Source organism: Monodelphis domestica, chromosome 1, assembly GCF_027887165.1.
Source record: "Monodelphis domestica isolate mMonDom1 chromosome 1, mMonDom1.pri, whole genome shotgun sequence".
In the NCBI taxonomy this organism is placed as follows: domain Eukaryota; kingdom Metazoa; phylum Chordata; class Mammalia; order Didelphimorphia; family Didelphidae; genus Monodelphis; species Monodelphis domestica.
This window is the reverse complement of record NC_077227.1, coordinates 64,828,152-64,844,401: the sequence shown is the minus strand read 5'-3', so window position 1 is coordinate 64,844,401 and position 16,250 is coordinate 64,828,152. Positions and strand designations below refer to the sequence as shown.

The following is a 16,250-nucleotide window of genomic DNA, read 5'->3' as shown; positions in this document are numbered from 1 at the left end:
TCCTATCGTGTACATTTACATATATACCTATGTATAGCCTACAAGTAGAACTGGAGGACAGGAGATATGTGCTCTTGTTATCTATCTTCCTTCCTTCTTCTTTCTTTCCTTCTTTTTCTTTCTTTCCTTCCTTCCCTCTTTTTTTCTCTTCATTCCTTCCTTTCCTTTTTCCCCCATCTCTCTCTCTCTCTCTCTCTCTGTCTCTCTCTCTGTCTCTCTCTCTCTCTCTCTCTCTCTCTCTCTCATCTGTCTGAACTCCAGTTCCAATCATAGGCAAACCGCTTGACTTTTCTGGGATTGTTTCTTTATCTAAAAAATGAATGGGTTGGAGTAAACAACTTGCCCTCTTCTAGCTCTAGAGATCCTTTGAAATGGACAAGGGAAGAAGGTAGAAAGAGAGAGTGTGCTCCTTTTGATCATCAGTCTATGGAACTCATTTTTTTTATCCTTGTTAGAATTAACATAATTTCTTTCTTTGTTGATAGAGGCAGCTAAGGTGGCACAGTAGAGATAGTAGATAGAGCTAGGGCTGGAATCAGGAAAACTGGTCTTCCTGAATTCAAATCTGGCTTCAGATACTTATTAGCTATATGACCCTGGGCAAGTCACTTAACCTGTTTGCCATTGTTATCTATAAAGTAGGGATAATAATAGCACCTATCTCCCAGGGTCATTGTGGTAAGAATCAAAAGAGATGATTGGGAATCACTTAGCACAGTGCATGCATGACACATAGTTAAGTGCTATATAAATGTCAGCTATTTAGATATCTGTAGGGCCAAGTCTCCCAATGAAAGAAGAAAACCTGAATGCCATCAATGTTTTTAATTACAAAGAAAAAAAAATCTGTCATATGGAACCACAGTGGAGATCTAGCTTTCTGTGTGGCCAGAAGAAACCAGGAAATTAAGGTGATAAGAAAATAGGCAGGAGCAGCTAGGTTGCTCAGTGGATAGAGCCAGACCCGAGGATAGGAGGATCTGGGTTCAAATGTGGCCTGTCATTTTAGCTAAGTGACCATGGGCAAGTCACTTAACCCCAATTGCCTATCCCTTACTGTTCTTCTTCCTTGAAACTAATACTGATTGATCCTAAGATAAAAAGTTTTTTTTTTCCTTTAAATCCTTCCCTTCTCTCTTACAATCAATACTGAGTATCAGTTTCAAGGCAGAAGAGTGGAAAGGGTTAGGCAAGGAGAGTTAAGTGTCTTGCCCAAGGTCACATGGCTAGGCAGTTTTTGAGCCCACATTTGAACCCAGGACCCTCTATCTCTGTGCCTGGCTCTCAATCCACTGGGCCACCTCGATGCCCTGGGTAAGGGTTTTTAAAAAGTTTCTTATTTTTCAAGTATACACAACGACTTACTGTTTTCCTAAGCATGGTTTTATTTTAGCCAGGTACCAAAACATTTTCCAGTAGGACAAGCCTAATGACAGATTAAAAATCAATGGTGTCAGAAGATTCAGCTTTGTTTTATTTTTTGTTTTTTTGTTTGCTCCATAAAGAGGGAAATCTCTATTCATATAAAGTCATCACGACACACTCATATACAACAATTCATTATTTCGTCAGCATAGACTGCATCTCCTCCACAACTCAGAGGGCTGTTTCTTGGGTTGCTGTTGCCAGAAAAGGATGTCACCACTGGGTGGCCAGTCCTCGAGGGTGAGCCCCTCCCTCCAAATTTAGCTAGGCTGGTCCTGGTAGGACAAACACACAGTCCATCCATGGAGAGCCCACAATACTCCTGCCTGAAGGTGAAATGCACCAGATTCTCAGGGCATCTGAAGGAACAAAAACAAAGAAGCAAAAAGCCAGAAAAACCTTCCAGGTGAATTGATTCCAAGAATATTACTCCAAAAATTATACTCATTGGAGATACAACTAAGCACAATGGAAAGCACACTGAATTTGGGATCAGGTCACCTGAGTTCAAATCTCAGTTTCAAAGAACAGCAATTTCCTTTTGTAAAAGTGTTTTAACTTTTACAATGCAAGAAATCCCACAACAAATCTATGGAATGGTAGTGATGACAGCTGATACTTATTCAGTGCTTTACAATTTGTAAAGCCCCTCACATGCATTTTCTCATTTCAAGTTGGTATTGGAAGTTGTTTTCTCTTTTTTTTTCTCTCTAAACTAGATTCCCGATCTCATCACTGTAGGGGGTGCTCCTGGTGGGGAGTCATCCCCTCAAATAAAGATTTATCCATTCTTGACAACATCTGGTATTAAAGAGTTGCTGGGGGGCACCAAAAGGTTAAGTGACTTGCCTAGAGTTACACAGACAGTAGGTACTAGAAGCAGTTCTGGAACCCAGGTCTGCCTGCTGCTACTCTCTGCCGACCTTTAACACTGACATCTGACTGAGTGTTAGAATTGAGGGACCCCTAGATCTTGCCAGCCAGCCCTCAGCTTCAACCTTCGGCCCTCTAGTCATATTTTCTTTGATATGTTTCTCTTCCTGAATCACTTTCTCCTTTCATATTTCCTCTGCTTAGTACATTGTTTGGGAAAAAGCAAGCTTTTAATAAATTCTCAGTCATCTATCCATCTATTCATTCATTCCTGACTCTGAGGCCATTTCTCTAGCCATGACGCCGCACTGCCTGTCACCAGTCATCATTATTCCTCTTATAATAGATGTAGAAACTGAGACTCAGTATGGTTGTTGTTTATATTTTGCCACACAGATAGCATCAAGATTTGACACCCATCTTTGTTAATAATCCAGTCCCCTATGCATTATGTCATGTTTGTTATTATTCTCACTAAATATTATAAACAAATAAGGAAACTAAGTCTCATAGAGATTAAGCAATTTGCCAAAGAGTTATTAGATAGATGTGAGAGCTTGGATTCAAACCAAGTACTCTTGAGGCTGAATTTGGTACTTTTTTCATTATATCCTTATTTGGGAGGGGAGGTGTTATTAGATCCAGGGCAAGTCCACATCTCTGTCTCCTCCAATTCCAAATCCCTGCATTCCAGACTTTATAGCAATACTGAGAGAGGGAAGCACTTTGCAAATCTCAAAGGGGCTACAAATGTGAGTGAGGTGAGCTGTGGATGCAATATGTAGCCCAGAAAGCCAGACTTCACATTTTCCCCATTTCTTGGTGAAAAAAATACTAACTTGCTTGGGGATAAAAAAAAAAGAAAGAAAAAGAAAGAGGAAAAAAAGAACTAAAAAAGGGAGGAAAAGTTGATTCTGTTTTGAGTTCTAATTGTTGAGGCAAAATGAAAATCCAGGATCTGTGAATTAGGCAGATGGGTTTGGATCCATGGGACTTGTGAAGCCAATGTCACATAATTGAAGTCTTTCATCTGCCTAGATTTCCCCAAAGTCAGCTCTTAAACATTTGATCATTTCCCCTCGGAGGTCGAAGTGTGTGGCTTTATCTTTTTGGCAGCCTCCAAAACAGACGCAGGGTTGACTTTATCTCCAAATTCTTTCTCTCGGTGTTCTAGGAGGATCCCCTGGCAAGAAAGAGAAAGAAAGAAATGTTAGTTCTTCTTTCTTATATGGGGGGATGGAGTGGGGGACAGACAAGAGCAGAAGCAAGAAGGGGCGGGATTCTTTGACTCAGGGATTTCACTATAAGACGCATAGCCCTAAGGAAGTCAAAAGCAGAAAGGCCCCAGACCCACCAAAAATATATGAAGCATCACTTTTCATGGTAGTAAAAAAACAACAATGAAGCATGAATCCATTGACTGAAAGATGGTTGCACAAGTTATGAAATATGAAGGAAATTAGACCATTCCACTCCATGAAATGATGGCTATGGGGCATCAGAAAAACATGGGAAGACTTATATGAACAGGTTCAAAATCAAATAGAACATGTATGATATACACCATTACCAAAATAAAGGAAAGCAATTCTCACATGAAACCAAACTCTGATTTACTGTAATGACAAATCTCTGTCCTGTGGGAAAATATATCAATATTATCTGAGATTGCTCCTAGAGGTAATGCTAATTAATGTTAAATCACAAATAAACAGTATTTTAAATAGAAAAAAAATCAAATATCAAATGCTATGCAAAGTATTAGGGATACAAATACAAAAAAGAAAAAGAAACTATCCCTTCCCTATTTTTTAAAATTTAATTTTATTGAGGGCAGCTAGGTAACACAGTGGGTAGAGTGCCAGGTCAGGAGTCAGGAGGACCTGGGTTCAAATCTGATCTCAGATACTTCCTATCTGTGTGACCATGGGCATGTCACTTTACCCCAACTGCCTACCCTTTATTACTCTTTTGTCTTAGAACTGATAGTAAGTATTGAATCCAAGGCAGAAGGTAAAGGTTAAAAAGTTTTTTCAATTTAATTTTAGTTTTGATTCCAAATCCTTTCCTCCTCTCCTTCCCCGCCTATTGGAAAGGCAAGAAAAATAAAATCAATTACAAATATGCAAAACAAACCTCATACAGTTTTAAGGAAAAAAAGGGGTCAAAAATAGAAGAAAATAGGCACTCTGAATCCATCAGCTCTCTTTCTGAAGATGGATTGTCTATTTCATTCCAGTTCCCTGGGAACACCAATTCTAAAGGAGCTTTTCTTTTCTAAAAGGAGCCTCTGTATGTGTGTGTATGTATACATATATGCGTATGTGGAATAAATAAATGCCCAATAAATACAGTTCTATACAGAGAAGGTAGGGAGAGAGGCACCAGCAATTAAAGGTATCATGAAAGCTTTTGTGTAGCAGGTGGGGTTTGAATTTGATCTAGAAGGAAGAAGGGTCAGATTCGAGAAATAACGAAGCATTCGAAATGTTTCGATTATTGTTAAGATTTTCCTACTGTCTAAATGTGTGGAATGAAGGAAGGGAAAAGCTGAAGATAAGAGTGAGGTTACAAATCTAAGAGATTGTAAGAAAGCTGGTGCCTTTGACAAAAATGGGGAAGTTAAAAAGAAAGTTGGCTTTGTGGGGAAAGCCAATGAGTTAGTTCTCTTTTAGACAGGTTGAGTTTCAGGGCTTTGGGTTAATCCAGCCCGACATGTTTGATAGAACAGGAACTAGGAAAGTGGGGAAGAAGCTTTAGCTAGATTTATAGGCCTGGGAGTCATTTTCATAGAGATGTTAATTAAATTTGTAGAGTTGATGGGTTGGCTGAGAGACTATGGTTAGTTGTCTCTTGAACCGAGGAAGATGATTGTCTTTGGGCGTTTTTGTGCACAAAGACACCTGTGCTTGAAGATTTAAGTGGAAAAGTCGATGCACAGAGACAGTCCCACTCTCTTGGCGTTGGAAGCCTGGGTCCAGTGGCACGAAAAGTCGTTACACCTGGAGACTTCCTCAGCTGCATTGGATGGCCCTGTTGTCTTTTGTGCTCCATCATGCCCTAAGCACTCCACAGTGCTTTGCTGCGTCGCCCTCTCAGCCGTTGAACCTTCTTATTGGTTTCTTCCACCAGTTCCTCGGAAGCAGTCTTCACATGCTGGGTGAGCAAAGCCCTGGTTCACCAGGGGTCCACGATGACCCGATGGCTACCCTCACAAGGTTTAGCCGGCCTGTCGAAGCCGTTGCCCGGGGTGTGGCCGCTGCCGCATGCTAGCAGCTACTGGGAGCCACAAGTGAGAGCTGGGTGTCAGGTGAGGGTCAGAGGCTGGAGAGCTGCCCTAGGAGGGCACGACAAGCCCTCCATACCAAGGTGCTACCCCTCCTGAACACCCCATACACTGAGAGACTATATACATAGTGAGAAAAGGACCTGGGACAGAGCTTTGGGAAACACCAGTGGTTAAGGAGTTATGATATGGATGATCCATGAAAAATCAGCAGATGGGCAGAAGAACCAGGAAAAGGGCTATCCCAAAAATACGGAGAAGAGAGTGTCTAGGAAAGGGTGACCAAGTGTCAAATACAGCAACTAAGTCAAGGAGGATAAGGGCTAAGAAAACACCCACCCAAACTGGGAATCAGAGACTGTTGGACAATGACACATTCTTCTTTTGTATTCAACATCAAGCACAGAAGGGGCAGCTGGGTGACTCAGTGGATTGAAAGCCAGGCCCAAAGTGAGAGGTTCCTGGGTTCAAATCTGGCCTCAGACACTTTCCATCTGTGTGACCTTGGGCAAGTCACTTAATCCCTATTGCCTAGCCCTTACCGATTTTCTGCCTTGGAACCAATACACAGTGTTGATTCTAAAATGGAAGGTAAGAGTTTTAAAAAAAACACATCGAGCACATAGTAGGCACTTGATACATTCTTGCTGAATGGATACTGTAAGATTAAAATTAATATCCAATAACTCCAAGTATTATATTTTATAATATTTATTAATAATCACTTGAAGTAGAGGAAAAGTATAGCCTGAGTAAAGGCAAGTTTACTGGACTGTGAAAGCAGGAGAAAAGAGAGAGCCTGCAGAATCCTTATCTCCAAAATAAATAACTGGCAGTTCTAGAACTAAAACCTTTTTCTGCCTGCTCTATGAATTTTAAGACCAGATGTAAGGATGTAATGTGAGGACACAAGTGGGGTTCTGGTAAATGAAGTCCTGGGGTACAAAATTCTAATTACACAATACTCAAATGTTGGTAAAAACCAAATGTTGTATATGCTGTCACAGTTGCTGTGAATATTGATTCTGTTTATTTTTCTGTGTTATAATGGAAATAGAGCAGGAGAGGAGATTAGGAAATTAATTTTAAGCCCAGAAGCATTAATAAAGCTTTAAATTAAAGAAAAGAATTAAGTAGGGGAGAGAGTATAGATGCTAGGCTCCATAGAGAAAAAGGAGTTTTTGAGATTTCTTTTAATTAAAAAAACCTTTTTATTTATTTAAAGGTATTTGATTAAAACATCTTTTCTTAAGTTGTCCAGGGAAATGAAAGGAAATTAATAGACAAATAAGGTCGGAAAAGCAGGCTAGAAGAAATGTTTGTTATAAAAACAAAACAAAACAAAAAATCCAGAAGGAATGTCTATGGTGTCCTAACCAGTTTGGAAGATTTTTGTTTTGAGAGCAACCAAAAATCTTTCTATTTTCTCAAAGTAAAATCTTTTAAAGAGATAAAGCTACCTTTGCCTTAGTTTTGCGAAGGGACAACTGCCTGTCGGATCATGACTTTGGTGATTAAGCAATTGACTTTCTCCATAAGTCACCTCCTCTCATGACAGCTCTCTTGAGAAAGTGAACCAGAGCCAGAGCAAAAAGGCAGGCTCAGTTCCTTTGCCCTTCAGGAAAAAAAAAAATGAGCTGGCTGCATTGCTCAAAGGGTATGAGAAAGAAGCAGTGAAATAAGGCCAAGTATCAAAGTAAAGAAGAGAAAGGAGAGAAAAAATTATCTATTTTTAACCCTTCCAATCCATCTTAGAATCAATCCTGTGTATTGGCTCCAAGGCAGAAGAACAGTAAGAGCTAAGCAATGGGGGTTAAGTGACTTGCCCAGGGTCACATAGCTAGGAAGTGTCTGAGGTCAGATTTTGACCCAGGTCTGGTCTCAATTTACTGAGTCATCTAGTTGCCCTTAGAGAAAATTAGTTTTCAATCAATTCTTGTTGAATACATATAAGCATCTAAATCTGTAACAGTAATGTTGACACTGCTAGGTAGTGCCACAGTGCTGGAATTGGAGTCAAGAAGACCCGAGTTAAAATTCAGTTTCAGATATTTATTTAGCTATGAGGCTATGAGATCTTGGGCAAGTCAACTTAACCTAACCTCAGTTTCTCCATCTGTAAAATGAGGGTAATAATAGCACTTATCTCCCAGGATTGTTGTGAGGATAAAATGAGATTTTTATAAAGAGAATGCAAACCTCAGATTACTATGTAAATAATAGTGGTGGTGGTAGTAGTAGTAGTAGTAGTAGTAGTAGTAGTAGTAGTAGCAGCAGTGGAGGTGGTAGAAGTAGTAATTACTACTTGTATGACCTTGGAACATGTATACCACCTCCCTAAGCTTCTTTCCTCATTAGTGGGATGTGTACAGTATTAACATTCCCTCCCTGGTATGATTCCCGAGAAGGTCAATTAAAATTTGTAAATTAAATGGAAATGTGTCCATGTAAAGGGCTTGATAAATAGGATTATCTTTGCTAGGAAACCAGAAGCAGCTGCTTGTTTCTCTGCCAGCAGACCTCTGGGTGGAAGGATTCAGGGTGGGGATCTCCGTAAGAGCAGAGTCAAACAAGATTCTTAGCAAGGTGGCTTTTCCTCCGGGGAGGCAGGCAGGGGCCACCCAGGCTCTTCCTCAGAGGAATGAGTACCCAGGGAGTCATCAGGAGGCAAAGTCTAGCATGTTGGCCAAACCTTGGCCCAAGGGGCTGCCAACAAGGAGAGGAGAAAAGCAGCAGCATCTCAAAATGCTGGCGCAGTAAGGAGCCTTAGAAATACCTCCAGGGCCCTTCTTCACAGGCACCGTTAAATAAAAGAGTGAGTTAGGAGCAGAAGCAGAATTAGAACTCGGGCCAACATCCCTGCTTGTAGTAGGGATGCCTTGGAGGCAACGTGGGGGCAGGATGGATAGTATTAGACCTGTGGTTAGGAAGTCCTCAGGATTCTATCTTCAGACACTTAGTAGCTGGGCAAACCTTTTAACATCTCCCAGCCTTCGTTTTCTAATCTGTAAAATGAGAATAAATAGCATTTCCCTCCCAGAGTGGTTCTGAATATAAAATGAGAGAATTTATGGAATATGCTATATAAATCTTGGCTATTACTATTATTATTACTAATGATCTTTTCGCCATGACCGATGCCTCATTTATTTTTATTCTCAATGAAAAAAATTAGCAAGTGGCTTTTTTCTTTGGTCTCATCTATTTAAAACACCAGGGACAGGAGAGATCAAAGGTAAGAATGTATACAGCATTTTATGTGTCCAAAGCAATCATTTCAGTTTATTTTCACAACGGCCACGGGAGGTAATCAAAGGTATATATCCCACCAGACAAATTAGAAAAATTACCCACAGAGGGGCACGGTGATTTGTTCAAAAGCAGATAATTAATTAGTTGGGAAGACGAGGATTGAAACCAAGGTTTCCTTTACCCTTCCCAATAGGCTCCACTACTGAAGGCTTATTGGTGCTCGATAAGATCAATTAACTGGAGAATGAAGCTGCCAAATTGATATTTCTGGAATAAAGATCTGGTCAGCACTTTCATTCAGAAACCTATTACAGTTTCTCCCTCTATTGCCTCTAGGACACATTAAAAAAAAATCAGCCTGGCTTTCGAATCTCCCCATCCTCTGGCTTCTCCCCACCTCTATAGTCTTATTTCAGAGTACTTCCCTTGACACACTCATCATTCCAGTCAAATAAACCAGCTTGATGCTTCCTCTCAGAGCCTTTGAACAGGGGTTCCCCCGTGCCCGGAATGCCTTCCTCTTCACCTCTGCTTTGGGGAAGCTCTAGCTTCCTATATTTATATACTTATTTATTAAACCCATACCTTCTGTTTTTGAATCAGTTCTGCGACAGAAGAGTGGCAAGGGCTAGGCAACTGAGACTAAGTGACTTGCCCATGTTCACACAACTAGAAAGTATCTGAGGTCACATTTGAACCCAGGTCCTCCTGACTCCATGCTTGGTGCTCTATCCACTGTGCTACATAGATGCCTTCAAGCATTACAGTCTACATCCCCTGTGGTTAGTGCTCTCTCCTAAAGATTATTTTGTATATATTTTGTATTTTTTTCTCTGAGTATATATTATATTCCCTGGTAGAATTCAATCCCTTCAAAAGCAGGGACAATTTCATTTTGGTTCTTTGTATCCCCATCCCTCTGCAAAGCACCTTCCCCATATAAGGATTTAATGAAAGTTTGCCAATTGGGGTAGAAGAGTAAAAAGGGATTTTGAGGGAATCAAGGGGAAAAAAGGAGCAAAAAATAAGAATTATTAGCCCTTCTAGCAGGAAGGATTTAGGGTCCTATTTAATTATTAATCCTGAAATTTCTGACAAAAAGTGATGGATGGGCTTAGAGGAAGGATGGGCTCTTCCTTGGGAAAAGTTTAACCAGCTACTGCTATGTGGGTAGAAGCCAAAGTTATCTTTCAAAGATTGGATAAAAATGAGTAAGTAAAAGGCTCCCAGGAAGGCTCAACTCCTGATGACTAAGCCTGGATCTCAACTTTAGGGTGACTTTAGGGAAAGCCAATGGTGGAGGCTGGGGTGGGGAGGGAGGAGTAGAAATAAGTGAACACTTGAAGGTCCAGAAGAAAAAACAATTGGGAAGTGGCTCCATCCAAGGCGCCATCTTGCCTAGACAGAACACATGCTCATGAGTTCTGTCCAGGTGAGGGTGACCCTGCAGACAGCTTTGAATGTCACCATCATGCTTCAGAGGTAGAGGGAAGAGATAAATCAAGGTGAGTTCCAGCTCAGGAGCCACTCGGGGAATTCAACCAGCAATGAGCTTCTGGATCCTTTACAGAGCATTAAAATAAATCATGGAATGATTGGGGGAATCAGAATATATATACAGGAAGTACTTAATAAATTAATAAATGTTTTATCATTGATTCATTCACTAGTTTGCTTCCATTGTGCCTAGCTCTCAGTCTCTTCATTTATAAAACAAGGAGAGAAAGCCAGGGATGGTGGTGCGTGTCTATAATCTCTGCTACTAAAGAGGTTGAGGCTGGTGGAGAATTTGAGCTTGGGGGTTCTAAGCTGCAGGAGGGCTAAAGCCAATTGGGTGTCTGAACTGTGGCGCCAATAGGGTGGGTCTTTAGGAATAGGGAAGGGGTACGGGTGGGAGGAATGCCAGGCTGCCTAAGGATGAGAGAACTGGCACAGATTGGAAAAGAAGGAGTTCAAGGCTGCCACGCCAATCGCTTTGTACTTCCAGCCTAAGTGAGAGAGGGAGACACAATGTCTAAAGCACCATCAAATGTGCAGGCTGCATGGGACTGTTTCCTCTCTGTAAAATCCATAAAGTGTGACTGTTTCCTGTTTGTTAAATGGGGATAATGATACTTGCAAAACCCTTCTTATGGAACAATTGTGAGAAAAGCACTCTAAACCTTCAAACACGCTGTTGTTCAGCCCTTTGCGGTTGCATCTGACTCTTTGTGCCTCCTTTGGGGATTTTCTTGCTAAGGATGCTGGAGGGGTTTGCCATGTTATTCTGCAGTTCATTTTTCAGATGAGGAACTCAGGCCAATGGGGTGGGGTGGCTTACCCAGGGTCACACAGATAGGAAGTGCCCAAGGAAGAGGAGTCTTTCTGACTCCAGGTCAGCACTCTATCCACTATCCCACGGAAGGGCCCTTAAAATGTATGCAGGCAGGGGTAGCTGGGTGGCTTAGTGGATTGAGAGCCAGGCCCAGAGATGGGAGGTCCTGGGTTCAAATCTGACCTCAGATACTTCCCAGCTGTGTGACCCTGGGCAAGTCACTTAACCCTCATTGGCTAGCTGTTATCATTCTTCTGCCTTGGAACCAATATACAGTATTGATTCCAAGACAAAAGGTAAGGGTTTAAAAAAAAATATGTGCATGCAAGATATTGCTGCTGTTGTTCCTGTTCTTACTCCTTTTTCTCCTGCTGCTGCTACTACTACTGCTACTACTACTACTACTGCTACCACCACTACTACTTCTCTTGCTGCTGCTGCCACTATTATTACCACGACTGTAGGCATTAATGCAGAGATAGCTACGTCTTAACAGCTACCCTAGCAGAAGTAAGGGAAAGTTAGAAATAGATGTGATCTTCCCTGAGACCATAAATGTACCATCCTCTGGCCCAAGGGGAATATATTGCTCCATTTCTATAATCTAAGATTTTTCTTGGCTGAAGAAATGGCCATTGTGCCCCAAGAGTCAAGGGGAAGTGGCTCAAATGAAAGTTCCTCATGTTAACTGATGAAGGGAAATGATGTCCTGTGAATGCAATATGGTATAAAGTCCTGGACTTGGAGTCTAGAAGAGATCTCGGTTCAAATCCCACCTTTGCTACTTCTACCCTCTGTGATCGTGTTAGTGGTAGTTCCTCATCTATAATGGGGGGGGGGGGAACTAATCATAACCATAATGTTAATTTCTATTCTATCAATCTCTCAGTACTATGGAGAAGATCAACTGAGTATACCCCTGTAGCAGGTGCCCTTAGGGGGCTTCCCTTCTTTCCCCAGCATAAGCAGCTGCCATTCTGGTTGATGAGCTTCCACTCATGCATTATTCATTGCTGGTTGAATTCTCTGACTGGCTCCTGAGCTAGAACTCACCTTGATTTCTCTCTTACTTCCACTTATGAAGCATGATGGTGACATTCAAAGCTGTCTGCAGGGTCACCCTCACCTGGACAGAAGCCATGAGCATGTGTTGTATCTAGGCAATATGGCGCCTTGGATGGAGCCACTTTCCCACTGTTTTTTCTTTATTTTGGCTCAGGGCCTTGTGAGAACCCAAAAAGGCCTGAAAGTAGTAGGGAAGTTATTTCCTATCCCTTGGAGCTGTCATGGTGGTTAGACTGGGCAGATTAACCAATGCCAGGAGAGAGTGCCTAAGCAGTGACATAAAAAGGTTGGTGCCAAGGGAAGAGTTGGCATCAGAGTGAAACAAGCAGAAAGGAGATCAAGGCTAGCTACTTGAACGGACAATGCCCAGAGTAGAGATTAAAGGTGAAATGGACAATTAGCAGAATTAACAAATTGTATTAAGTCTTACTGAGACTTATTACCAGTCTCCCAGCAAATTGTTAAGAATCCTGTTTAAATGGCTATGCTGAATCATTCAAGTTATGATCTTTTTATGCTTAGAATTCATCTCTCTGCGTAGGAAAAAACTACGACCTGTCCCATACTTAATTTCTATTTGTACAAAGCACACCTTTTAAAATTATTCATCTTCTGGGGGAATCCTAGACTAGAACCCAAAACAGAATTGTTCTAAGAGTGACTAGAGTGGGGATAAATGAGCCAATGCATGTGAGGTCTGAGTCCCCATTAGAGCCAAACCTAGGCAAACAGAGATGGTGGGCAAAGGACAAGGCTTTGACCCTGCAGCCTCAGCCAAACTGTGCCTCTAGTTTTTGAAGCAAGACACGACTTTCTGAACTTCTAAGAACTCTATGAATATCAAGAGCTACTATGAGCCTGGGGAGTTGGGGAGGATTCTCAGCTTGTCTCTTCCAGATAATGGAATGGTAGGTATGATTTCTAACCTCAGGGAAAATAGGAAGTAGGAAAAAAGGGGACAGTCTGGGGTTCTCAAGGAAAATGAAAAAGACAGCATGTAAACACATATGTACAAGGACATACATACAGACAGAGACACATATTCTACCTGTTTGCCTGGCCCAATCACATAAACACCTCCAAGGACGAACCCTTCTCCTTCTAGGTTACCAGAGAAGCCCTTACTCCTGGCCCGGAAAAAGTTCTGCCAGACACCCAGACGAACAAATCCCATAAACATCATCTTCCGCTTCTGGGGACCATAAAATTTTTTCTGCAGAAAAGAGACAAATGTCAAATCAGTTATGCTCATGTCTTTGTTTCTTCTCCTCTCTCCCCAATCTCTCCTCACCTCTTCAGAGCAGGAAAGCTGGCAGAAGTATTTAGTTCTTTGGAGAAAAACAGCATTTGTTGGTGCATGGAAAAGTTTTGTGTGTGATACCCCAAACACAACGAATTCCAAGAATTAAGCTTGAGTTCTCTCATGAAAACTAATACAGTAAAACCCTACTGAGAATGTACATGCAACTCTGAGCCTACATCCTGGCTGAATATTTAGACTTGGACCTTTGTGGTTTTGGGGACATCCTGGGTATGTATGGGGAGTGAGGCAGAAGATTGCTCATGATCTCTGTATGACTTAGTAAACTCTTTCTGAGAGTTTCTATGGTTGAAAAATTAATCTTTTGAGAGGTACAAAAGGGAGAGCACTGATTTTGTAGTATGAGGGACTAGGTTTAAATCCTACCTCTGATACTTACCACTTGTGTGACCTTAGGCTAGTCACTTAACTTTGGGGGGCCTCAGTGGCTTCATTTGTAAAAATTAGAGGTTTGGGCTACATGGTTTCTAAGTGCCTTACAGATCTAAATCTATGATCCTATGACTTGTACTTAGCTAGGTTGGTGCTTGGATAGTAGCTTGAGAAGGCTGCTAGAGCTTATCTCCTCCTGACAAGGCTTTTGGAATACTGGGGTTTTCTAGGCAGTTGTGTAGCATGGCAGTTAGAATGAAAGACATGATGTCTTCTTGAGTTCTAATCCTGCCTCAGACACTAGTTGTGTGCCACTGGAAAAATCACTTTAGCCTCTCTCTGCCTCAATTTCCTCATCTATAAAATGGGCATAATAGTAGGACCTCCCTCTCAGGGTCATTGTAAGGATTAAATGAGATAATAATTGTAATGTTCTTAGTTCAGTGCCTGGCACCGAGTAAAGGCTATAGAAGTATTCATTATTATCATTATCATTATAATCATATACATATATAAGAAATAACTATCAGAGCTTAATGGAACTTAATGGGGGAGAAACTAAACCCTAGAAGTCTGAAATATTCTTGCTCCCAGCTGGATGATAGTGTTATATTTAAAATAGTTGTCTGCCATAAACTATGGCAGTTAAAAGAGTTGATGCCATAAACTGTAAGAAGTAAAATAGTGGAAGACTTAAATTGTTGTAGATATAAGAGTGGGTGAGTAAATTTTGACCCCAGAAAATATGTTTCACTACAGTGTCTTGGTTTTAAATTAAATATAAGGTGGTTGCCAGGGAAATATTCCCAATTATGAATATACCCAAGTCAACTGGGTTTTATAGAGAATTTAATTAATAATACAATGAGGAATTAAAGAAAGAGAGAAAGAGTAAGAAAGAGGAAATAAGTATGAAGGGCCTTAAGCCAACATGGCCTAGACCTGAGTCTTAAGAGAGAGAGATCAGTCAGTCAGTCTTTTATCACTCACCACAAGGTCTGTCTAAGCAAGGATTCTAGTGACAGAGTCTCCTCAGAGAGAGTTCCAGCCAGAGACTGTTTCAAAGGGCCTCTCTCAAGAGCCTCCAGAGGGACAGAGTCCCCTCAGAGGAGCTCCAGCGAGACCTCCTTAGAGATTGTCCTCCAAGAGCTTCCCTTCTTCAGAGCCTCTCCCAAGAGCCTTTCTCCAAAAGGATTCCCATAAGAGATTTTGCTTTTTCTTATATAGGGGGTTTTCTCCTATGTCACCTCCCCAAGTTCTTCCATCTACCAATCACAGTAGATGTTTTCCAAAGGATAACCCATTCTAAAAACACTGCTGGGTCGACTAATCCCTTTAGTAAGTTTGAACCAGAAAAAACCTCTGAATAAGTTTTCACCTCTTTGCTCCTGGCAAGTTTACAAGTTGCCTGACCTTTAATAGGTACTTAGCACCCCTTTGTATTACTTCTAAAAATAGGCATGGCTTAAAGAACTTTTTGCCTCACTATAAGTATGGGCCCAAGTACCCTCATTGTTTAACAAGGAGTTTTTTCCCCTAAAGCAGTCCTAAGTAGGGGTGGAGTAGAGGTCCTCCCATTTCTGATCCAAGTAGAGTTCTCACATCCAAATGTGGAATGTTCCCAGTAGGGGATTGTTCCAATTGAGAATTCCCCAATGGGGGAATTTTTAATATTCACAAGTCTGAGAAATTTCAAGATTTACAATAGCCATCTTTTTGGTTTTGCTATAATCAATTGGGTACAATAGGAAGTAGAAGAAAATTTCCTCACCTGTAAAATGGGAAAAATAATAGCATCTACGTCCCAGGGTTGTTGTAAGAATCAAATGAGATACTCCCTTTCGTCCCTCCCCCCAAATCCGGAATAAAAACTTTAACTCTTAAAAAAAAAACCAGGGTACAGTGCTGGGCACCTAGTAAGTGCTCTATAAACATTTGCCATTCTCCTCCTCCTCCTCCTCATTATTATTATTAATATGTGGCCAGGAGTAGGTCATGACAAGTAGTGAACAACAGGGAGAGGAATGGGTTATTTCCATGTTACCCCAAAGTCTCATTCCTTGTGAGCGCTGACTTCCATTATAGAATGAATTAGCCTTACTTGTCTTTAGCAGTATGTCAGGCTCACAGAACTTCATTTCAAGAAGCATTTAAGCAAGAAGCAAGAAGAAAGCTCTTATAATCCCCTAATTATGTTATCCAAGGTGCATGAAAAAGATAATCGTGTGAGAGTATGGCAAACAGGAAGGCAGCTGGGCTTTCAAAGGAACTCAATACAGTCTAGGGAGAAAGCCAAGGCCGATTTTAACTAACTGAGCTATAGTGCTACTCCAGTAATTCAT

The 16,250-nt window shown here is 41.2% G+C and overlaps 1 protein-coding gene across 6 annotated transcripts in view; it reads right to left on the bottom strand.

The window, feature by feature from the left end:
- Positions 1 to 1,365: 1,365 nt before the first annotated feature.
- PRXL2A (peroxiredoxin like 2A) overlaps positions 1,366 to 16,250 on the bottom strand; it is a 59,422-nt gene continuing 44,537 nt past the window's right edge. For all 6 annotated transcript variants that reach the window (XM_007478519.3, XM_007478520.3, XM_056800149.1 and 3 more), the window contains 2 exons: positions 13,264 to 13,428; positions 1,366 to 3,481 (listed from right to left, as the gene is read on the bottom strand). In XM_007478519.3, coding sequence (XP_007478581.1) covers positions 3,368 to 3,481; positions 13,264 to 13,428 — 279 coding nt within the window. In that variant the 3' untranslated portion in view covers positions 1,366 to 3,367. The remainder of the gene's footprint in view (positions 3,482 to 13,263; positions 13,429 to 16,250) is intronic.